We start from the raw sequence: 27188 nt of genomic DNA on the forward strand, positions 1-27188 counted from the left end.
ATAATAATACATACTTGGTGAGGAGCGATAATTATTGGATAATTAATATTTAATTAATAATTGTTAATGATTATTTATAACTTGGTTTTAAGGTTAGTGCTGTTGCAGACCCTGGTTTATGGCGTGCTGACATAGGCCACACAGGTGCAGGCTACAGTTTTGCCCGGAATGTCAAGAACAAAAGCACTGACAACACATCCCCAAATTGAATTTTTGTGCCAATATGCTCCAAACATGTGAAGTAATATGACCCACAATATTCACTCAATTTCGACGTCCGTAAAATATTCTTTTCTGTCCAGTTTTCAAATACAACTTTATCAGTGCAAAATAAAACCCTCCAAGTTTCCATTAATTCTTCCACAAAGAAAGACTGACCTCTAAAATCAGGAAAGACTGACCAAGGTCAAGATCAAAAGATATTGTTTCTGCACTGTGGCAGGCATGTTCAGTTCCCATAGAGAGCTACCTCATCCGTATTTCCTCCAACTTGACACAGGTCATTTCCTAAACCTCACTCATGTGCACATGTGCAACACTCGTATAGAGACCTTTAGACATGCAGGGGCCTCGGTGGCCCAGTGGTTAGTGCAGCGCAATGCCCCAGGAGTCTCAAACGAATGCGGTATCTGTGTGTTAAGTTCAGCTCATGCTGGCTTCCTCTCTGGCTGTACGTGGTAAGGTTTGCCAGCAACCATAACAAAAACACACTAAGTTTAAGCATATTATTTTATAGATGCATTGATAAGAAACATTGAAGATATACAATAATAAAATATCTTATTAAAGACCCGCGCAAATTTATTTAAAACATGTCAATAATTCCAGTCTCTCATAATGTTATTATGCTCTCAAACTTTCCAGGTATCCTGGTAAAACATTGCACAATGACATATATGTACATGTAGATAGACCACCCATTTGACAAACTGTGACAGGTGACAGTTACACTCAAGGTAGAGATAACTAGCATCAATATTAATAGTAAATATACCATAACCATGGTGATTCAGCAATATGCACATCTCAATACTCTTGAGAACTAGATCCAGAGATCTACAACATGTGACATTTCCCTAACTACTGGACATTTTCACACGAAAGAAGGCATTAATACATGTAGATGTAATTTCACTACTGCAGAATGCAGAAAATAAAATATTTTGAATATGAGAACCACAATAAAACACATGCTCATATTTCCCCATTTTCAGATCTAATCTTCTTCCAACATTCACTCTTCCACATACAAGTACATGTACATAAAGCTTTAACTCAGACTGGGAGATGAAGTTACATGACATCCACACAAACTTGGGTGACCAAACTCAATTGCAATTTAGACAAACTTGGAAATAAACCCTGGAACAACTGTAAAGAACACATACAGATGTGAAAGATGAGAGCATACTGCTCTCTTCCAGAACCTACCTCTTTTAAGACAACACGTTACATGATAAGCCATCTTGTTCAATGGTTGTGTCTAAAGCTGTTGCCAGATTTAAGTATTTCAAGCACATTATTGGCTAACTGTCCCAAGCAAATTATTGGCTAACTGTCCCAAGCAGATTATTGGCTATTTGTCCCAAGCAAATACTGCTTCTACAAGCTTGAGCTCTAAATGTGGTGGAAAGTCCACTAATACCAAAATGTGAGAAAAACGATCACAGTTTACAATGTCTATGCATAGACTACTAAATTAAACATACCAATTTTTAAGTCACAGCTGAGGGTTTGAACACAAGGCAGCAATACAGCACAAACACAAAATATTTTCTTTTTGTAAACGTACCTGTACAGTCTGACAACACCTCAATATCATGAATCAAACTCAGTCTCGCTAAAGGTACGGAATGTTAAGTGTTCTAGATATTTCATGTATATCTGGTATAAAAATGTTCATGTACAACAAAATATTAATAGTTCCAGTTAAAGCTACTCTGATACAAGTAATAGTGATTTTAAGCACTTCAAGACAGATAGCAGAATCGATAACCAAACATGTAAGGATTCTGGTACATGTCTGCATCCTTGCTCCATGTCTGCATCCTTGCATGGTACATGTCTGTGTGCTTGCTCAAGGACAGGTCATAGCATGGTACATGTCTTCATCCTTGCTACAAGGCAGGTCCTAGCATGGTACATGTCTGCATCCTTGCTCCATGTCTGCATCCTTGCATGGTACATGTCTGCGTTCTTGCTCAAGGACAGGTCCTAGCATGGTACACATCTGCATCCTTGCTCCAGGACAGGTCCTAGCAAAGGTACATGTCTTCATCCTTGCTCCAGGACAGGTCCTAGCAAAGGTACATGTCTGCGTGCTTGGTCCAGGATTGGTCCTACCATGGTGCATATCTGCATCCTTGCTCCTGGAAAGGTCCTAGCATCATACATGTCAGCTTCCTTGCTCCAGGGCAGGTTCTAGCATGATACATGTTAGCTTCCTTGCTCCAGTGCAAGTCCTATCATCATACATGTTTGCGTCAACTGTCCTTGTTCAACCCTGGGTCAGGCCATGGTAAAAACACTTCCTGGGTAGGTGTTCAGCATAAAGAGGTATCAGATGTATAAATGTCTCGCCCACAGGAGTGGAGGCTACAGAGTGAAGCAAGTGTCATATAGCCTTGACAAGTCCTAATGACATGAGTGAACCAGCCCTAGACCAGCAGCAATGAACACAGCCATCCACGCCCCGGTACGCTCTGCAAAATGTGGCGGAATTTTTCTGAAAAACAAAACAAGAAAACATTATAACAGATAAAAAAAATAATTGCAGTCCTGCAGAAATATGGCTTAAGCAGCTCTCCATGTACGTATGTATACGTTTAGTGTTAATGCGCCTAACAATTTTCCATATGACCACGAGGAGTCGTTAAATGTGTGTACATATACTGTGCGAGTCCATGGTGCCAAAGTGCTGCCGACGCTGAAGTATCATGCCGAAGACACCAGGCATGACACCCCACCCATTCACATTACACTGACACCGGGCCAACCAGTCCCTGTTTCCTTGCTCTAATCTCTCAGTGTTGAGCGCCAAGCAAGTACCATCTACTTGTGCCATTAAGTCTGTGGTATGACCCGACCCGGGTTTGATTCCCAGGTCTCCCTACTTTGAGGCAGACGCTCTAATCATTAGGCCACCAAAGCGATCAGCGTAAACACATAGGACAAAGTGTAAACAGCTGCTTTGTTGTTGTTACAGCAGAGTTTCCTATACAACAATGAAAGTAACAGATATGTTGTGTGTGCAGAGTTCATGTACAACAATAAAAGTGACAGATATGCTGTGTGCAGAGTTCCTGTACAACAATGAAAGTGACCAGATATGCTGTGTGTGCAGAGTTCCCTGTGCAACAATGAAAGTGACAGAGATGCTGTGTGTACAGAGTTCCTGTACAACAATAAAAGTGACAGATATGCTGTGTGTGCAGATTTCCTGTGCAACAATGAAAGTGACAGAGATGCTGTGTGCAGAGTTCCTGTGAACAATGAAAGTGACAGAGATGCTGTGTGTGCAGAGTTCCTGTACAACAATAAAAGTGACAGATATGCTGTGTGCAGAGTCCTGTGCAACAATGAAAGTGACAGAGATGCTGTGTGTGCAGAGTTCATATACAACAATGAAAGTGACAGAGATGTTTGTGTGTGCAGAGTTCATATACAACAATGAAAGTGACAGATATGCTGTGTGTGCAGAGTTTCCTATACAACAATGAAAGTGACAGATATGCTGTGTGCAGAGTTCCTGTGCAACAATGAAAGTGACAGAGATGCTGTGTGCAGAGTTCATATACAACAATGAAAGTGACAGATATGCTGTGTGTGCAGAGTTCCTATACAACAATGAAAATGACAGATATGCTGTGTGCAGAGTTCCTGTACAACAATGAAAGTCACAGAGATGCTGTGTGTGCAGAGTTCCTGTACAACAATAAAGTGACAGATATGCTGTGTGCAGAGTTCCTGTGCAACAATGAAAGTGACAGATATGCTGTGTGCAGAGTTCCTGTACAACAATAAAAGTGACAGATATGCTGTGTGTGCAGAGCTTCTGTGCAACAATGAAAGTGACAGAGATGCTGTGTGTGCAGAGTTCCTGTGCAACAATGAAAGTGACAGAGATGCTGTGTGCAGAGTTCCTGTACAACAATGAAAGTGACAGATATGCTGTGTGTGCAGAGTTCCTATACAACAATGAAATGACAGATATGCTGTGTGCAGAGTTCCTGTACAACAATGAAAGTGGCAGAGATGCTGTGTGTGCAGAGTTCCTGTGCAACAATAAAAGTGACAGATATGCTGTGTGCAGAGTTCCTGTACAACAATAAAAGTGACAGATATGCTGTGTGTGCAGAGCTTCTGTGCAACAATGAAAGTGACAGAGATGCTGTGTGCAGAGTTCCTGTGCAACAATGAAAGTGACAGAGATGCTGTGTGTGCAGAGTTCCTGTACAACAATAAAAGTGACAGATATGCTGTGTGCAGAGTTCCTGTGCAACAATGAAAGTGACAGATATGCTGTGTGTGCAGAGTTCCTGTGCAACAATGAAAGTGGACAGATATGCTGTGTGCAGAGTTCCTGTACAACAATGAAAGTGACAGAGATGCTGTGTGTGCAGAGTCCCTGTGCAACAATGACAGTGACAGAGATGCTGTGTGTGCAGAGCTCCTGTACAAAATGAAAGTAACAGATATGCTGTGTGTGCAGAGTTCCTATACAACAATTAAACTGACAGATATGCTATTTGTGCAGAGTTCCTATAAAACAATGAAAGTGACAAATATGTTGCCCAGTGAGGAGAGATATGCTGCCCACTAAGGACAGATATGTTGCCCACTGAGGAGAGATATGCTGCCTACTTAAGACAGACATGTTGCCCACTGAGGTGAGATATGCTGCCCACTGAGGTGAGATATGCTGCCCACTGAGGACAGATATGTTGCCCACTGAGGAGAGATATGCTGCCCACTGAGGGCAGACATGTTGCCCACTGAGAAGAGATATGCTGCCTACTGAGGAGAGATATGCTGCCCACTGAGGACAGATATGCTGAACACTGAGGACAGATATGCTGCCACTGAGGGCAGATATGTTGCCCACTGAGAAGAGATATGCTGCCCACTGAGGTCAGATATGCTGCTCACTGAGGGCAGAGGGCAGACATGTTGCCCACTGAGGGCAGACATGTTGCCCACTGAGAGAGATATGCTGCCTACTGAGGAGAGATATGCTGCCAACCACAGGGGTTCATAGAAGTCGTCTGACGAGCTGGTATTCAGTCCATCGATTGAATAAAAAAACTCATTAAGTGGCTATACTTATTCAATTTGAGGTTGTTTTTTGCACGAAATATTCAAAACTCAATTTGAACATATCCAAAGTTCCCCGAAGCAACATGTATACGTTACAAATTATCTCCCTTTTATGGAAATTTTCATAACCCTCTGCATTTATTTGATATAAGAAAGCAATTTTTGGAAGTGGAGGGGTGTATGAAATCAAACATGATACATAGTAAGCTCCTTTGGTTTCTGCCAAGTTGATCATCACAAATAATTTGACCTACTTCAGTTTCCCGATCATTCTGTTTTTGACATTAGAGTAAAGCGAGGTGACTGCATGTGAGTGCATGCCATCTGCCTGGGTTTCCTCCCCCTGACGTCAGGTGGCACTAATATCTTCAGCTCCTTTCAAGGCAAGCATGTAGTTTGCCTCCAGGTTTCATTTTCAGGAGTCTGAAGTTTGATAAAGGGCGTATAGCAGCAAAATTAAAACCGTCTTTGCCAGAGCTGAACATTAACTAGCGATAATGATTCGCTATTAAAGGCTGTTTTTTAATAGATCATTATAGTTAATACTCCATGGGGTAATTCACTAGCATTTGTGGGTCACTTAATTTTCTCATTTCTGGTGGCTGATTTTCGTGGCAAATTTCATGTGACTATTAGTACTCTATCAACAAGTCAAATCAGACTTCATTTTGAACTGCTTATGTTGACTGAATGCATTTGTTGACTGAATCATTCATTTTGGAGAGTGAGGATTTCAGGAGAGCTTCAATAATGCACAGAACATTCATCTGGATGCACTAATCAAATTAGTTTCTAGTACACCTGAAGGGGATTGCGTGTCATTTTTGAAATGTCCTTTACAGGCTGAGAGTGACAACTACATATTCCATAAGCCATTAATGCATGACCATTCTATCTTGATTCATGACTACTGAATATTTTTAATAGTGATGTCAATTGCTCATAATGTAAGTTTCAGTCAGTCTAGTCTGATGCTCTAGGTTGTAATCTTTCTGGGCAGGCCTTCACACATCACTAGACTGGTACCAAGCAATACATGTAACAATAACTGCATTGCGCATCGATTATCAGTTTGCAGTATCAACTAGGAGGCCAGCTTGAGTTCATGTATAGGCAGTGATAATTAATTTAAAATTGAGGATAGTAAAGAACAAAGATGTTCAATTTTAGTATCTCAAATGGTCGGTCAAATAAAAAAACCCCTCAACTTCAGCTGCAAGAAAAACTCAATTTCGCCCAGAAAATGGTGTCAATATATGGAAACAATGACTTCTATGCACACCTGCCACTGAGGACAGATATGTTGCCCACTGAGAACAGACACACTGCCCACTAAGGACATACACACTGCTCAGCGAAGACAGACACACAGCTCACTGAGGACAGACACACTGCTCACTGAGGACAGACACACTGCTCACTGAAGACAGACACACTGCTCAGCGAAGACAGACACACAGACACACTGCTCACTGAGGACAGACACACTGCTCACTGAAGACAGACATACTGCTCAATGAGGAGAGAAACATTGCTCACTGAGGACAGACACAGTGCCCACTGAGGACAGAAATGCTGCCCAATGAGGACAGATATGATGCCCACTGAGGACAGATATGCTGCCCACTGTCGACAGACACACTGCCCACAGACACACTGCTCACTGAGGACAGACACACTGCCCACTGAGGACAGATATGCTGCCCAATGAGGACAGATATGATGCCCACTGAGGACAGATGAAATGTGATAGGATATGTTTCTATACTTGGGTAACACCATGTAGACAAAGTGACTTACTGTGGGGCCTGCATCATAGCCAATGTGCTGACATAACCATTGGACAAGGCCAACAGGATGATGAAGAGGACAGGTAAGGCATCGTTAGCAAATATCACAGGTAGATGTGTCCTTGGGTGAGCGTTACACAGCATCAGTAACGGGATAAGCGCTGTACGGAGAAGAGTCACGCTGACCACACCAACACTGTTCTCTTTCCTCATCTGTTGGCAAACAGTCACGTACAGCATGTATTCCTGTCACCACAGGGCCATTAAAAAATATATCGCTAAAATACATTCAAGAGGAATGATCTTTGGTATGAAGGTCTGAAGATCAATGGTTCAAAAATGATTACAAAGCCAACACAACATATTCTACTGTTCACTGTTTCCTCAGCAATGATGATCTGTGACAACACTGGTAATGTAAACTCCTATTACAGTATTAATTGTATTACAAAAGAGCAATGGACCCACCTGGCCATTATTTGGGAAAAGTTATTTTTTTTAAAATTACAGTAAATCACCAATAATTTCATGGAATTTTTGAACATGATCTATTAAGCTGGGAAACTTGCACCGGCAACCATCCTACCACTCCAGTCCCAGGCACTGAATGGACAAAAACACACCAACTTACCAACTGAACTCATCCAGCAGTCATCCTACCATCAACACTCCACTCCTTGGCATTAAATAGTCAAAAACACACCAACTTACCAAATGAGCCCATCCAGCCACCATCCTATTACTGCATTCCTCAGCACTGAATAAGCAAAAACACGCCAATTTACCAAATGAACTCATCCAGTAACCTTCTAACCCCTCCACTCTCTGGAACAGAATAGTCCAAAACACATGAACTTACCAAATGAACCCATCCAGTAACCTTCCTACCCCTCCACTCTCTGGCACTGAATAGTCAAAAACACACCAACTTACCAAATGAGCCCATCCAGCCACCATCCTATTACTGCATTCCTCAGCACTGAATAAGCACAAACACACCAATTTACAAAATGAACTCATCCAGTAACCTTCTAACCCTTCCACTCTCTGGCACTGAATAGTTCTATAACACACCAACTTACCAAATGAACCCATCTAGTAACCATCCTAACCCTCCACCTTCTGGTACTGAAGAGGCAAAAACACACCAACTTACCAAATGAACCCATCCAGCAACCATCCTACCCCTCCACTCTCTGGCACTGAATAGGCAAAAACACACCAACTTACCAAATGAACCCATCCAGTAACCTTCCTACCCCTCCACTCTCTGGCACTGAATAGTCCAAAACACACGAACTTACCAAATGAACCCATCCAGTAACCTTCCTACCCCTCCACTCTCTGGCACTGAATAGTCCAAAACACACCAATTTACCAAATGAACCCATCCAGCAACCATCCTACCCCTCCACTCTCTGGCAATGAATAGGCAAAAACACACCAACTTACCAACTGAACCCATCCAGTAACCATCCTACCCCTCCACTCTCTGGCACTGAATAGGCAACAACACACCAACTTACCAAATGAACCCATCCAGCAACCATCCTACCCCTCCACTCTCTGGCAATGAATAGGCAAAAACACACCAACTTACCAAATGAACCCATCCAGTAACCTTCCTATCCCTCCACTCTCTGGCAATAAATAGTCAAAAACACACCAACTTACCAAATGAGCCCATCCAGTAACCTTCCTACCCCTCCACTCTCTGGCACTGAATAGGCAAAAACACACCAACTTACCAAATGAGCCCATCCAGCCACCATCCTATTAGTGCATTCCTCAGCATTGAATAAGCAAAAACACGCCAATTTACCAAATGAACTCATCCAGTAACCTTCTAACCCCTCCACTCTCTGGCAATGAATAGTCCAAAACACACGAACTTACCAAATGAACCCATCCAGTAACCTTCCTACCCCTCCACCTTCTGGCACTGAATAAGCAAAAACACACCAATTGACCAAATGAACCCATCCAGTAACCATCCTACCCCTCCACTCTCTGGCACTGAATAGTCAAAAACACACCAATTTACCAAATGAACTCATCCAGTAACCTTCTAACCCCTTCGCTCTCTGGCACTGAATAGTCCAAAACATGCCAACTTACCAACTGAGCCCATCCAGCCACCATCCTATCACTGCATTCCCTGGCAATGAATAGGCAAAAACATGCCAACTTACCAAGCCCATCCAGCAACCATCCTATCACTGCACTCCCTGGCAATGAATAGGCAAAAACATGCCAACTTACCAAGCCCATCCAGCAACCATCCTATCACTGCACTCCCTGACAATGAATAGGCAAAACACATCAACTTACCACCTGAGCCCATCCAGCCACCCTCCTATCACAGCACTCCCTGACAATGAATAGGCAAAACACATCAACTTACCAACTGAGCCCATCCAGCAACCATCCTATCACAGCACTCCCTGACAATGAATAGGCAAAAACACACCAACTTACCAAGCCCATCCAGCAACCATCCTATCACTGCACTCCCTGACAACGAATGGGCAAAACACGTCAACTTACCAACTGAGCCCATCCATCAACCATCCTATCACAGCACTCCCTGACAATGAATATGCAAAACACATCAACTTACCAAGTGAGCCCATACAGCCACCCTCCTATCACAGCACTCCCTGACAATGAATAGGCAAAAACACGTCAACTTACCAACTGAACCCATCCAGCAACCATCCTTCCACTCCAGTCCGCAGCATTAAATAGCACAAAACACACCACAGGAGTGAAGTATTCGTCTGAAACAGACAGCATTTCACCAAAAATCACTTATGTATCCAAAGAAATATCACTGAAAATGAATTAAGAGCTTGAGCTCTTTATAAAACACTTAAGATAACAAAAAGTTGACAGATACATGATTTGACATATCTTATTTCCTTAACTTGGCCAGGATTTCTTACAACAGCATCTTTCATTAAATGTTATTGTAAGATAGGGTGAGAAATTTATGGAATATTTAAAATATCATATTTAATATTACTAATGACAGCCCATGTCAACCATTTTTTTGTATGTTTATGCTACAACGGGTGTTGAGTAATGCATCTTAGCTGACCATAAGACAAAGTAAACTATGAAACCTGGTTTTATACAAATATATACATACATATCCAATACCAGCCAAGCCAATGAGCCACTTAAGCTGTCCTTTGCAAGCCTACAACCTGGCCTCATTTTATTTCCCTTGAAATAATGAGGGGCTTAATGCTAGTCACAGCTGATTTTCTGGCATTCAAAGAAATTTTATAAAGTGCCACTCAAAACGATGCCTTAAGTATGCAAGTGAAATCAATTTTTGTTATAAACCATCAGGTTTTTGTGCAATTTACTTCTTATTTTAAATAGAGCTTGATTAGTACAGGCAACCAACAGTTTGGGTGCAGAAACGTTTCCTGGAACTGAAATGGCTCAACGCACATTAATGGGCCCCGGATGACAAAACTGTCTTAGACTTATTCCAAATGACCTAAAACTTCGCCCATAAACGTGCATTTTTAGAGATCAATAAATGTCACAAAATATTATTTTTGGTGCTGAAAATTTTCCAGTAGAATGTCATCATATGTTCCAAGCAAACCTCAGAACTCTTTCCTAAAACCAACAGAACTCTCAGAATCAGGAAGAGTGGCAAGTCAGTCATGGATGAAATTTATGGTCCTTTAGGGTTTGATGTAAGTCTAAGACAGCTTCCCGAAGCTGGAGCCTGGCCAGCTGAAAAGTATTGGTCAACCACACAGTATTAGTCAACAGAAGCATGAACCAACCAGTCCAGCTCATGCTAGCTTCCTCTCCGGCTGTACGCAGGAAGGTCTTCCAGCAACCTGAGGATGGTCGTGGGTTTCCCCCAGCCTATGCTCGGTTTTCTCCCACCATAATGCTGGCCTCCATCGTATAAGTGAAATATTCTTGAGTATGGTGTAACACACCAATAAAATAAATAAATGAACCAACCCATGGATAAACATACTAGTAAGAGGACTATTGCCATATTTCTGCTCTGACTCTATGGCGGAGCAGATACCCGGGAATACGGCCAGGGTAACTGTAAATACCCAAAACACTGCAAACGCTTGTGGCCAAACCTGAGGAAACAAACAGAATACATTAAAAAAAGAGACACCAACTAATGTAACAGCTCTAAACGTCCATGGACATATTTTCTGACATGCTTGTATACTTATGACGTCATGGTATGGGCCATGTTAGAGGGCACTGTGTCATGTCACTTGTACCCCATGCACACGAGGCCACAGTATGGATCATGTTAGAGTAACCAGAGGCACGATGTCACCTCACTTCTACCCCATGCAGACATGAGGCCACTGTATGGGCCATGTTCGAGTAACTGGAGGCATGATGTCACCTCACTTGTACCCCATGCAGACACAAGGCCACGGTATGGGCCATGTTAGAGTAACCGGAGGCACAATGTCAAGTCACTTGTACCCCATGCAGACATGAGGCCACGGTATGGGTCGTGTTAGAGTAACTGGAGGCACGATGTCACCTCACTTGTACCCCATGCAGGCAGGAGGCCACGGTATGGGCCATGTTAGAGTAAATGGAGGCACGATGTCAATTCACTTGTACCCCATGTAGACATGAGGCCATGGTATGGGCCGTGTTAGAGTAACTGGAGGCACGATGTCATGTCACTTGTACCCCATGTAGACATGAGGCCACTGTAAGGGCCGTGTTCGAGTAACCGGAGGCACGATGTCACCTCACTCGTACCCCATGCAGACACAAGGCCACGGTATGGGCCATGTTAGAGTAACCGGAGGCACGATGTCACCTCACTTGTACCCCATGCAGACACAAGGCCAAGGTATGGGCCATGTTAGAGTAAATGGAGGCACAATGTCAATTCACTTGTACCCCATGTAGACATGAGGCCACTGTATGGGCCATGTTAGAGTAACTGGAGGCACAACGTCAATTCACTTGTACCCCATGCAGGCAGGAGGCCACGGTATGGGTCGTGTTAGAGTAACTGGAGGCACGATGTCAAGTCACTTGTACCCCATGCAAACATGAGGCCACGGTATGGGTCGTGTTCGAGTAACCGGAGGCATGATGTCAAGTCACTTGTACCCCATGCAAACATGAGGCCACGGTATGGGCCATGTTAGAGTAAATGGAGGCACGATGTCACCTCACTTGTACCCCATGCAGGCAGGCGGCCACGGTATGGGTCGTGTTAGAGTAACTGAAGGCACGATGTCATGTCACTTGTACCCCATGCAGACATGAGGCCACGGTATTGGTCGTGTTAGAGTAACTGGAGGCACGATGTCAAGTCACTTGTACCCCATGCAGACATGAGGCCACGGTATGGGCCATGTTAGAGTAAATTGAGGCACGATGTCAATTCACTTGTACCCCATGCAGACATGAGGCCACGGTATAGGCCGTGTTAGAGTAAATGGAGGCACAATGTCAATTCACTTGTACCCCATGTAGACATGAGGCCACGGTATGGGTCGTGTTAGAGTAACTGAAGGCACGATGTCATGTCACTTGTACCCCATGCAGACATGAGGCCACGGTATGGGTCGTGTTAGAGTAACTGAAGGCACGATGTCATGTCACTTGTACCCCATGCAGACATGAGGCCATGGTATGGGTCGTGTTAGAGTAACTGGAGGCACGATGTCAAGTCACTTGTACCCCATGCAGACATGAGGCCACTGTATGGGCCATGTTCGAGTAACTGGAGGCACGATGTCAATTCACTTGTACCCCATGTAGACATGAGGCCACGGTATGGGTCGTGTTCGAGTAACCGGAGGCATGATGTCAAGTCACTTGTACCCCATGCAAACATGAGGCCACGGTATGGGCCATGTTAGAGTAAATGGAGGCACGATGTCAATTCACTTGTACCCCATGCAGACATGAGGCCACGGTATAGGCCGTGTTAGAGTAAATGGAGGCACGATGTCAATTCACTTGTACCCCATGCAGACATGAGGCCACTGTATGGGCCATGTTCGAGTAACTGGAGGCACGATGTCTATTCACTTGTACCCCATGTAGACATGAGGCCACGGTATGGGTCGTGTTCGAGTAACCGGAGGCATGATGTCAAGTCACTTGTACCCCATGCAAACATGAGGCCACGGTATGGGCCATGTTAGAGTAAATGGAGGCACGATGTCAATTCACTTGTACCCCATGCAGACATGAGGCCACGGTATAGGCCGTGTTAGAGTAAATGGAGGCACGATGTCAATTCACTTGTACCCCATGCAGACATGAGGCCACGGTATGGGCCGTGTTAGAGTAACTGAAGGCACGATGTCATGTCACTTGTGCCCCATGCAGACATAAGGCCATGGTATGGGCTGTGTTAGAGTAACCGGAGGCACGATGTCATGTCACTTGTACCCCATGCAGACATAAGGCCACGGTATGGGCTGTGTTAGAGTAACCGGAGGCACAATGTCAAGTCACTTGTATCCCATGCAGACATGAGGCCACGGTACGGGCCATGTTAAGATAAGCTGAAACAGTATGTCAAGTCACTGGCACCCTGTGCACATATGATTAAGACGCCAAACAGAGTTCAGCTGATGTAAGCGGTGCTTTCAACGATCTAAATGTGAAGCATTTTCCTTACTTTGAACTGCGATACCTCGGTTGTGCAACATCACAAAAGGTTTTTTAATGCACTTTTTAAACCTTCTATGCACATACATTGGACTAGTGTTGTCTTACGGGTAATCCCACCACTGCAGAAACAATGTGCAGGGGACATGGGCGACATACAAGATAAACTGATTGTTGTTTAATGTCATACTTGATGAGTTTTCACTTACATGATTCAACAGTTGGGAGAAACTGCATTGGGAAAGTTAGTGACAAACTCTCATGTCAGATGAACAAACGCCATTCCTTTTATATTAGTTAGTATATTTCGGGTCAATTGTCTGCATCAGGTGTACAACTGACTGCCTTATTTTGCAAAGAGAACTTACCTTTTTAAGAATAATTTTGAGTGCTGTGCTATTGTTGTCAGCAGCATGGTCATCTACATTAGATATGTAGTCTGTCTCCTCAGACTCCACCTCATCAGAGTCCACCAACACTGCGTAGTTTATGGACTGTGCTAAGGAACCTGAATGTACATGATACATTGTAGGTGAGTTCATGATAACCCTGGACTAAAACAACAGTTAACAGCAAAAACAAAACACTCTTGATAATATGTAAATCAGTATTTTGACCTATTTCAAGATCACAAATAAGGCATAAACCTTTCAATATAACATGTCATTTCCCCTGGCAACCTTAATGTAGTGTTGGCGTGAAGTCATCCATATTGTAACAAAATGTGGTAAAGTAGGCTTTCATGGATATATTCAATTCAATTGGTTCTTAACGCCAAACTAAAGAATATTTCACTTATATGAGGGTGGCCAGCATTAAAGTGGGAGGAAACCAGGCAGAGCCTGGGGGAAACCCATGACGATCCGCAAGTTGCGTACGTCTATGAGCTGGACATGAACTCACAGTGAGGGCATTGGTGGGAGGCTCTTGGGTCATTGCGCCCCGCTGGCGTGCCAACCCCTTCTGCCACTAAGGTTCCTTTTATGGATGCAAACAGCTAAAACATGACAAGAAATAAAACCAAGCAATCAAGAAGTGGATGAAATTACTAATCAAGTGCAGGATTACGCTCTGCCGGTCAGTGTGGCTTGACTGTTCTTAACCACAGGGAAACCGCTGGCTTAACTCACATCAAATGTACTTAATTTATCCCTGGCATTATTGCTTTTATTTAGATTTCGTGTCATGACAGTGTACGATGGACAGCGTCGATATAAGATATGGATATAGATTTGTGTGAGTGATTTGTTATTATTTGAGGAAGGATGAAAATACAATGCACTTGGAGCAAAAAAGTATGTCTGATCTGAATTAACTACAGTACCCCACCCCTGTGGCTAATAGCAAAAGTACAGATTCATGCCAAAGTGATGCGCATGTAAGAAATGGACATAGAACATGCTGTTAGTCATGAGAAAATACAATAATCTGAAGAGATAAGCCTTACAAAAGCTGTATGGTGTCAAGCAAACACTTAGCATGAAAATTTTTCCTTTAATGTAGCTATCATTGTAATGCAATGGTAAGGTTTCAAAATCATTACACTTGGAATAGCCCTGTCAGTGGAAAACAGAAACATGCTGAGTGGAAATATTAGCATAGCATACATCTTCTAAACACTAAATGGATGAGACTGTTTTTTTCTAATGTGTACTAAGATTTTCTTTGCTTCACAATCCTGGTTCAAGTAAAATCAACATTCATTCAGACTGCTCAGTTCAACATACACTGCCCTCATTACTTCCTGTGTGCTTCATCATTTTACCTGAGTAACACACCTAATACACATATAAATCATGGTCATGAAAGAAAAGGTTTTTCATGGAGCAATTAAGTTTAAATACTTATCTTTATGGAAAGATCAATTGATACTATAGTTCAGTGGTGTACCTATTTAAAACATAATGCTTTCTGACATATGTTAGTGAAAAATCAAGCCCTTTATCCCACAGCGAAGGTCACTCAATGCCTTGTAAACCTTTTAGCAAAATTAAAGTACTTTGATATTAACTGCACATGAAGCTATTATAAGATAACAGTCAGCCACACATTCCAAATTCAGAAACCAAGCCAGATAGAAGCAAACAAAAAACATTAATCAAATACACAGACACTAGCTAAGGTGAGTCACGTAGGTGTTCAGCCGGCTAATCTAGTGTTGGCTAGATTATCTACCAGAGCACCACAGAGCACAAAAACACAAAAATATGCAAGAAATAGAATATGTACCTGTTGATGTCTTACCCATGTAGAACTGGGAGAATTGCTGACAAAATATAAATGTCATTGTTTACCTGAAACTTTGCACAGTGTACTGTTTACCATATTGCTCTTTTATGGACAAACAATGAAATTACATTATAATGTTTGATAATTATCACACAAGTCATGTAAGTTTTCACACTGGGTCTGTCTTAACAAGACAGCAAGGAAAATTGCACAAATTTTTCATACCAGAATTATAGACTGATAGAGGGGCTTCACACAACACAAGACTATGAATCAACTGACGCTTATTTATTTTAAGGACTTATCTTAAGGACCCTAGGTGGCAGAACCTGTGGTAGATGATAATCCTGTTACTCACCAAGAAATACAAGGAGGCAAAACCAAAGACTGAGAGGATGACCACAATCACAGCTGAAAGGAAGAAACCAAAGGCACTGGAGCTGACACTACTTCCTACCCCGAGTGACAGGACATTGACCAATGCTGCAAAGGTACCGCCCATAGCCTTCAAACAAATATTAGCATATATCACTGTACATGTCAATTAGTGAAACAATCAATCCAGTGGCAACGAGGTCAGAGAATGTTCATGATATACTCTATGCTAGAACCTTAGTTATGCGGCTTTACAGTTTATTTCCAGCATCCATCCTTTTATAAGTCTGTTTTCTGGATCAACAATACTTAATGAGCAGCAGTCATTTTCTGAAAGTATCCTACTAAATACATTTCCAACAGTTTAAATACCTGTGACCATAGAACTAACAATTTAACACAACTATGACCACATAGATAACTGATCACTCATAGCTACTGATCACTCAAATGTCCAGCCCAAACAATGCCCCCTCCCCCCACATCACAGATGTAGCACCTACACAGTACACCTACCTGACCACTCATAGCTGTCTGAGTGTACCTGCCTGGGAACTGCCCAGACAGCCCAAACAATGCCCCACACATCACAGATGTAGCACCAACAATGTAACACCTACCTGACCACTCATAGCTGCCTGAGTGTACATGGCTGGGAACTGCCCAGACAATGCCCTCCCCCTACATCACAGATGTACCACCTACACAGTACACCTACCTGACCACTCATAGCACCCTGAGTGTACATGGCTGGGAACTGCCCAGACAGCCCAAACAATGCCCCCCCCCCCCCCCCACCACATCACAGATGTACCACCTACACTGTACACCTACCTGACCACTCATAGCTGCTTGAGTGTACATGGCTGGGAACTGCCCAGACAGCCCAAACAATGCCCCACACATCACAGATGTAGCACCTACACTGTATACATACCTGACCACTCATAGCTACCTGAGTGTAACTGGCTGGGAACTGCCAAGACAGCCCAAACAATGCCCCACACAACACAGATGTAGCACCTACACAGTACACCTACCTGACCACTCATAGCTGCCTGAGTGTAACTGGCAGGGAACTGTCCAGACAGCCCAAACAATGCCCCCCCCCCCCCACATCACAGATGTAGCACCTACAATGTACACCTACCTGACCACTCATAGCACCCTGAGTGTAACTGCCTGGGAACTGCCCAGGTAGCCCAAACAATGCCCCTCATATCACAGATGTAGCACCTACACAGTACACCTACCTGATCATTCATAGCTGCCTGGGTGTAACTGGCAGGGAACTGTCCAGACAGCCCAAACAATGCCCCACACAACACAGATGTAGCACCTACACTGTACACCTACCTGACCACTCATAGCTGTCTGAGTGTAACTGCCTGGGAACTGCCAAGACAGCCCAACAAATGCCCCACACAACACAGATGTAGCACCTACACAGTACACCTACCTGACCATTCATAGCTGTCTGAGTGTACCTGGCTGGGAACTGCCCAGACACCCCGAACAATGCCCCACACAACACAGATGTAGCACCTACACTGTACACCTACCTGACCACTCATAGCTGCCTGAGTGTAACTGGCTGGGAACTGCCCAGACAGCCCAAACAATGTCCCCCCCACTCCCCCACATCACAGATGTACCAACTACACAGTACACCTACCTGACCACTCATAGCTGCCTGAGTGTAACTGCCTGGGAACTGCCCAGATAGCCCAAACAATGCCCCACACATCACAGATGTAGCACCTACAATGTACACCTACCTGACCACTCATAGCTGTCTCAGTGTACCTGGCTGGGAACTGCCCAGACACCCCGAACAATACCCCACACATCACAGATGTAGCAACTACACAGTACACCTACCTGACCACTCATAGCTGCCTGAGTGTAACTGGCAGGGAACTGCCCAGACAGCCCAAACAATGCCCCACACAACACAGGTGTAGCACCTACACTGTACACCTACCTGACCACTCATAGCTGTCTCAGTGTAACTGCCTGGGAACTGCCCAGACAGCCCAAACAATGCCCCTCACATCACAGATGTAGCAACTACACTGTACACCTACCTGATCACTCATAGCTGCCTGAGTGTAACTGCCTGGGAACTGCCCAGACAGCCCAAACAATGCCCTTCACATCACAGATGTAGCACCTACACTGTACACCTACCTGACCACTCATAGCTGCCTGAGTGTAACTGGCAGGGAACTGCCCAGACAGCCCAAACAATGCCCCACACATCACAGATGTAGCACCTATAACAAAGTTCTGCCATGAGTCAACAGCCACACATACTATATATATCTACGCGTAAAAGTGGTAAGAGGACTTTCTGTCTGAATGCAACAACCACACATACCATATATATCTAGACATACAAGTGGTAAGAGGACTTTCTGCTTGAATGCAACAACCACAGATACTATATATATATCTAGACATACAAGTGGTAAGAGGACTTTCGGCTTGAATGCAACAACCACACATCATTATTCTTATGTGATGTGAATTTAGCTTTTCTTTTTCAACTAGACCTAAATCATATAAACTTAAAATCATGCACAAATATCTTACATACATCCAACATTTGAATGAATGTTCTCCACTAAAAAACTCTCCAAAACCAGTGGAAGTTGAATTTGAATGATAAACTTCATTAAACGCTAGATCAACAGTTAGATTGTAATAGTTCATAACTCACAAAAAGAGTAGCTTGGCTCATGCCAACACTAGTTTTCTGGATAGATGGAATAAAAACTACCCACACTGAAAGCAAATTGACACAATTCCTTCCTAGCCAGAGTACTTTATAACAGTCAATTCACTTATTCATACTCCTCCATTAGATTACTCACCACTTGTTATGGCAACTGTTACAAGAGTTAAAATGAAGAAATCTGTCTGCCCTGTAAAAACAAACAGGAACCTTATGATAAATGGTCAAAGCTGAGAGAGAACACATTGTACCTACCAGTAATACTATATTTACATTTGACGTAATTCTGTTCAACACAATATTAATTAAGGATTGACTGTAGTTTTTTTTTAAGGTTTATTGGGTGTAAAACCACTGTGCAAACTCTTGTATGCACCGCGTAAGTATTGACTGTAATATTTTTTGGGGTTTATTGGGGTATAAACCAAAAAAAAAAATACCTTGCAAACTTTTGTATGACAGTGCAGTACTGACTGTAATATTTTTTAGGTTTACTGGGGTATAAAAACTACTGTGCAAACTTTTGTATGCACCACATAAATATTGACTGTAATATTTGTTAGGTTTATTGGGGTACAAATGAAATAACCGCTGTGCAAACTTTTGTATGCACCACATATGTATTGACTGTAATATTTGTTAGGTTTATTGGGGCATAAATGAAATAACCGATGTGCAACCTTTTGTATGACCCGCTTAAAAAAGAGGCTGATGAGAGAAACTTTACATCTGTGGATCGTTTCAAAAAGAATCACGAATAACTTGACACTTAGGCTGTGAAATCATTTTTCTTATTTTGAGACCAGTTTCCTAGGTGACAAGACGTTTGCGCTGTGAGTAACGGACTGCTGTTGTTGCACACTGAGGATATGTGGGAGTGTGTACACAGTTGACTTCACAATGCCGCTTGCAAAACGCGTGTAATTGTGACATATGTCTCACTATCTAAATCTTACTGATTTCCAAGAACAACAGTGTGCATTTTAGACATCCATTAGAAAGTTTATTTATTATTTTATTTATTTGATTGGTGTTTTACACCATACTCAAGAATATTATGGTGGGTGGAAACCGGGCAGAGCCTGGGGAAACCCACAACCATCCGCAGGTTGCTGGCAGACCTTCCCATGTACGACCGGAGAGGAAGACAGCATGAGCTGGACTTAAACTCACAGGGACCGCATTGGTGAGAGACTCTTTGGTCATTACGTTGAGCTAGTGTGCTAACCAACTGAGCCACGGAGGCCCCCAGTTGGAGTTTATTGGGGTATAAACATAAAACTGCTGTGCTTGTTTTGGTTATGTCACTCGCACTCGCACAAGACTGTCTGTGTCTGTGCCACTGTGTGGTCATTACTGAGGTAGGTATGGCTGTTTAACAGTCTTAATTTCTCGTAGACTATCCAAAGAATTTGCAAGGTTAATGAATGTGAAGATAATTCAGAAGAAAGTAAATACATTTAGTGTTATGTTTGTCATTTTACATGGTGTGTCTTCAGTCTCTTTTAGTTCTGTTCTTGGAAAAAGTAGTCCTATGTGGGCGTGGCTTCGTTTTTTCAGTTTATTAGAGTATAAATGCAAAGATTTGACCAATCAGATTGCGCCTTACAAACGTAATCTCAGGAAAATTAAATTATTGGTTTGTAAAACAATCTTCCAAAGAAAATTAAAAGCATGTGAATTAATCAATTGATTTTAGTGAAAAGCACAAACCATATGAAACAGATGAGTATAACAAACAATTGCCACTGTGTGAACGGCACTTTATCATTTACAGATGCAATGCAACATGTTTAAAGTAGAAGGTAACCTTTCTTTGACACCCAGGAGAAATGAATTAAATATTAACATTTACATAAATCTATGCCATTTTAATGTAACTCACACTCATCTGTGTTGACAAAAACCATTCCATCTGTGAGACAGAACATTGTCATCATTACCATCAGTGACCCCACCATCCTCACCTTCAGCGGGATTCTGCAAGACAAATAACATCAACACACAGTGATTAGTATCCAGGTAATATGATCATACCTCATCAAAAACAGGTAATCCATGAAGCATAAGAACATAACATTGATGTGGGTTTGCAGAGCGGGAACGCAAGACATCAAGGATATTTTTGGTCTTTAGAAACCCATAGATCATAGAAATGTATCGATCAACATCTGGTATCATTTTGGTCAGGTCTGGACTAAGTTTCACTGTCAATATTTAAGTTTGATTGCATTTTTAAATATATATTCAAATGATCAGCCCACAGTTACAGAAACTTATGTCCAGGTAATTTGTTTTAATTTCTGTGAACTGAAGGCCATGTTTTTACTCTGCAAAAGCACGCACCCCATAAAATCCTAGTGATGAATAAATCTTATATGTAAATCAAAACACAGGTAACAGATCTCCTTGGCCTAGACTGTAAGATATTTACTATTTTGGCATTACACACTGTCAACATTTAACATTTCACACACAAACACCACATGCATGTCAACATTTAACATTTCACAAACGAACACCACATACATGCCAACGTTGAACAATTAACACATGATCACCACATGCATGTCAATGTTTAACATTTCACACATGAACACCACATGCATGTCAACACTGGATATTTCACACATGAACACCACATGCATGTCAACATTTAATATTTCACACATGAACACCACATGCATGTCAACATTTCACATTTCACACACAAACACCACATGCATGTCAACATTTAACATTTCACAAACAAACACCACATACATGCCAACGTTGAACAATTAACACATGATCACCACATGCATGTCAATGTTTAACATTTCACACATGAACACCACATGCATGTCAACATTTAACATTTCACACATGAACACCACATGCATGTCAACATTTAACATTTCACACATGAACACCACATGCTTGTCAAGGTTGAACCTTTCACACACGAACACCACAAGCATGTCAATCTTGAACTTTTCCCACATGAACACCACATGTTTGTCAATGTTGAACATTTCACACTATCACCACATGTTTGTCAACGTTGAACATTTCACACACGAACACCACATGCATGTCATTGTTGAACCTTTCACACACGAACACCACATGCATGTCATTGTTGAACCTTTCACACATGAACACCACATGCTTGTCAACATTGAACATTTCACATGATCACCACATGCATGTCAATGTTGAACTTTTCACACATGAACACCACATGCTTGTCAATGTTGAACATTTCACACATGAACACCACATGCATGTCAATGTTGAACTTTTCCCACATGAACACCACATGCTTGTCAATGTTGAACATTTCACACTATCACCACATGTTTGTCAATGTTGAACATTTCACACACGATCACCACGTGCATGTCAATGTTGAACTTTTCACACATGAACACCACATGCATTTCAACACTGAACATTTCACACCACATGCATGTCAACATTGAACATTTCACACATGAACACCACATGCATGTCAACATTGGATATTTCACACATGGACATCACATGCTTGTCAACGTTGAACATTTGACACCACATGCCTGTCCACGATGACCATTTCACACCAGATGCATGTCAACATCGAACATTTCACACATGAACACCAAATGCTTGCCAACCTTGAACAATTAACACATGATCACCACATGCATGTCAATGTTTAACATTTCACACATGAACACCAGGGGCCTCCGTGGCTCAGTCGGTTAAAGCGCTAGCGCAGCGTAATGACCCAGGAGTCTCTCACCAATGCGGTCGCTGTGAGTTCAAGTCCAGCTCATGCTGGCTTCCTCTCCGGCCGTACGTGAGAAGGTCTGTCAGCAACCTGCGGATGGTCGTGGGTTTCCTCCGGGCTCTGCCCGGTTTCCACCCACCATAATGCTGGCCGCCGTCGTATGAGTGAAATATTCTTGAGTACGGCGTAAAACACCAATCAAAAAAAAAAAAAAAAAAAAAAAAAAAAAAAAAAATCATGAACACCACATGCATGTCTACATGGATATTTCACACATGGACATCACATGCTTGTCAACGTTGAACCTTTCACACATGAACACCACATGTTTGTCAACATTGAACATTTCACATGATCACCACATGCATGTCAATGTTGAACTTTTCACACATGAACACCACATGCTTGTCAATGTTGAACATTTCACACACGAACACCACATGCTTGTCAATGTTGAACATTTCACACACGAACACCACATGCATGTTACTGTTTAACCTTTCACACATGAACACCACATGCTTGTCAACATTGAACATTTCACACATGATCACCACATGCGTGTCAACACTGAACATTTCACACCACATGCATGTCAACATTGAACATTTCACACATGAACACCAAATGCATGCCAACCTTGAATATTTCACACATGGACATCACATGCTTGTCAACGTTGAACATTTCACACCACATGCTTGTCAACGATGAACATTTCACACCACATGCTTGTCAACATTGAACATTTCACATCACATGCATGCCAACGTTGAACATTTCACACCACATGCATGTCAACGTTGAACATTTCACACCACATGCATGGACACCATATGCGTGATATGTACAGTGTAAAATTATAGTTGGATATGTTACATAAAGTACAGAAATATAAAACGAGTGGCTAATTAAAGCATCAGCAGTGTGGTGAGTTTAATGATTATTTACATGTGACATTTGATAGTGTCCTACTTACAGGTTTACAAGCATGGCATTCAGCAAGATGAAGATTAAGTTGGGGACGGTGCTGGCAATGGCAATGTAAGCCTCGAAGGATGCCTGTAGATCTGTGCTGACTTCCTCGTCATGGTGGATGTAGTCTACAGGCAAGCTGGTGTTCCTTAACTTGAACTGAAAATACTAACAGAACACACAACATCCTCGTCAGCACAAAAGGATTAATGATAATATTACCCGAAATGAAACTCAAAAATTAAATCTGACTCTTCACGTAAGATGTACACATTTATTTGGTGTGAAATATGAAAAAAAATGTTAACTGCATATAACGTACGAGAAAAATATTAAGCTTGTATCAGAAAGATAATTATTTAACAAAGCAATTTTTGTACACAAAAACATGTTATGTTTAGCTATAGCTCTGACAAAAAGGATAGACTGAATTTTACAAACTGGAAATATGGAATTACTTGACAAAGCAAGCCGTGGATTTCCACTACTCACCAGCATACATCACATTGCAGAAGTAGGAAATAATGTGATTAAAGCTACACATGTATGTGTCTTCAGGACCTACAAATTCCCCTAAAAACTCTTATTTTAGTTTTTCTTTGGCACCCACATGACAAACACATGAATTCAAAGAGAAGCCAACAGTGCAGGAAAATACTGATCCTTTGCGCAGACATTTTTTACTGAAGGGTTAAATACCTTTAATACACAACACCAACGACTTACTTGTTTAGCAGTTATGAAAAAATTCCATGGCAATAGTGATCCCACGCCCAGAAGGTAGAAGATTAAATACACTGTATGGCACCTGTAAGAGAAAGGTAGACCTGGCAACATTCACAGACCTAATTCATGGTTGTGAACTCTTAACCTTTTAACTTAATAGCCTGACCAATATGTAAATTAATTTTATCTTTCAATGTGCAGAATGTCAAAGCTGTTCGATTTGGAAGAAACGAGATAATCTGAAAGCACAATCTACACCGCCTACTTCATGACAAAAATGGAACGGCCCGAACCTTGATGATTTTCCAATCTGACTACGCTTTGTTTACAACTTTCCGGTTTTGATGTTCAGGTTTCTGGAGGTATGTTAGAAAATTGCTAAATCTATTGAAAATAGTTGTCAACTGAATTCAAAGAGAAGTCAACACTCTGTTAAAACAAGTTTTGGCTTGAAATAAAGAGTTCCTGTGTTTGCTGTTTTCCATAACTGCTTGCATGACTCTATGAGTGAATAAAGAGGACAGTAACTCCAGCAATAGCTTTATTACCTGTCAGGTGGAATATAACGCACACGTGCTAACAAAGAGTCCTTCCTCTCATCCTCCATTTTACTAAAACAGAAGGAGATATAATTTATAATCATTGTTCACAAGTACACATCACCTGATTTTGTGTGCCTGGAACAACAGGTGAGTCAACTTCTTTCAAAGTAAAATGGAATTACAATAACAGTAATTTTGGAATCATTTCCAGCTTCTTCTCCTGTTTTCCCCATCTCTACAATCTTAATTTTGTCAGAATAGGGTGTCTTGAAGACACTCAGTCACTACACATCCTTCCTCCTCCTTCCACACACACACATGCTAAAACCATGGTGCAGATGAATCTTTGGTCCTGCTGGATATAAAAATACATCCACAGCTGCAGTATTAAATTATTTGATAACTTTATGCCTCCAGATAGTATACAAAACTGATGTACAAACTGTGAACAAATCTATATAATTTATCCATTTTAGTTAACTTTCTCTCACACTTTGGAGAGTCAAATCATGTTTCATTCCTATAAACTAATCATTTGAAGATTACAAATCTTCAGATTCTTGTAAATGTTTTTTTTTTTTTTACATCACTGTCCCTCTGTCATTATGATGTGTACTTTCATGCAGGAGTATCACACAACTAGTTCACAGAATCTGTAAATACAAAAAGGGTCACCTCAGTTCTATATGCATAATTTAGAACCTAAGCTCTGGAAACCTGGCGACTCATGCTGAGTCTGGAACTCTGGTTGCAGGCACAACTAGATGTACGTGAAGAAGGTGCCAACATATCATGTTTTCACGGCTGGAAGTTTTAGAGCTACTAGAACCTGAATATGTTCATGGTACTGCATGACTCAAGCTTCATTAGATGTCTTATTATTTAGACAGTTGAAAACCACACAAATTCACTTGGGCGCTGTTCTCACTGCTGTTTTTGCGTAAGTAAAGTGTGTTGGTTCTACTGAAATGGTAAATAAATGCATGTCTGCAGTCTTTAATCATATTCTACTTATTAATATATTTGACTGGTGTTTTTGACTCACAAATATTTCACTTGGTGTGCAAAGCCAGCTTTATGGAGGGAGGAAGCCTGGCACAGCCAGAGGCAACCCACAACCACCCGTAGGTTGTTAGCAGACCTTCCAGTGTATGACTGGAGAGGAATACACAATAACAGGAGAAGTGATACATGTATATTAATTACAGGCTTATGAACACCAGACACTGTCAGATCCCATACTGCTACATGTAGTAAATCCCAAACTATCAACTTGTAGTTTATCTACGTACATCTCAACATCTTCAGATAATTCAAGTTACATATAGAGCTTTTAACACAGCTCTGTTAATGTCATATATCGAAATGAACACCATTTACTGACTGCAAGAACAAATTTCTGAGGCAAGCTTGTACAAGCATCGTCTGTTAGGATGATAGAATTTTATAAGTCTGGCGGTCTAGGACCCTAAGCATTGAAAACGAGTACATGGAGAGACCGCGGACAGGTCTGTAACTGACTGTTGTATGCGAAAGTTATATCGTTAGCATACATTACGCTAGTTAGCAAACAATGTCTAATTCACTGGGCTACACTGACAGGAGTTGAAACTAGTAAAGTGAAGCTTGAGCTGGAGTAGCCAGGTAAAGCGAAACCTGAGCTAATTTTCAGTCACTCACGTAAGTATGAAGTCCTCTACCAGTGAAATCAAGCATTCATTCTGGCATCATATGTCTCAATATTTCGTAACTCTATCATCGTTCGTCAACTTAATTTTTTTTCGGCAACTTTGACAAGTGGTTAGTTACACATCTACATGTACCTCACCTCAAACTGTAGCCGTCACCCCTGGAATCTGACTTCACATGGAATGTACTTAAAGGGACGCTACTCTAGATCGGTTTACTGCAATGGGTTGGCGGGGTGCGAGTGGTGGGTGATGCCTTGGGGCATTTTTTTTACTTATTTATTTATTTAAATTTGGTGGGGATGGCGTCTGTTAAGGCAGCAATATTTAATGATCGTTTATGAATTTTAACTGATACAAACTGAATGCTTTGTGCAAAAAAAAAAAAAATGAAAACAT

At 41.8% G+C, this 27188-nt stretch overlaps 1 protein-coding gene across 1 annotated transcript; it reads right to left on the reverse strand.

The window, feature by feature from the left end:
* Positions 1–144: 144 nt before the first annotated feature.
* Positions 145–26921, reverse strand: LOC135468507 (equilibrative nucleoside transporter 3-like). Its single transcript, XM_064746794.1, has 14 exons — positions 26782–26921; positions 25108–25170; positions 24560–24641; positions 23838–24001; positions 20990–21084; positions 19244–19294; positions 18558–18643; positions 16351–16497; positions 15993–16029; positions 14132–14271; positions 11119–11233; positions 9801–9886; positions 7117–7319; positions 145–2725 (listed from the first exon to the last, which is right to left on the reverse strand). Exons 2-14 carry the CDS (start codon positions 25164–25166, stop codon positions 2635–2637), a joined length of 1356 nt encoding a protein of 451 aa, XP_064602864.1. The 5' UTR covers positions 25167–25170; positions 26782–26921; the 3' UTR covers positions 145–2634.
* Positions 26922–27188: the final 267 nt, after the last annotated feature.

The sequence above is a fragment of the Liolophura sinensis genome, chromosome 6 (genome assembly GCF_032854445.1).
Source record: "Liolophura sinensis isolate JHLJ2023 chromosome 6, CUHK_Ljap_v2, whole genome shotgun sequence".
Taxonomy (NCBI): domain Eukaryota; kingdom Metazoa; phylum Mollusca; class Polyplacophora; order Chitonida; family Chitonidae; genus Liolophura; species Liolophura sinensis.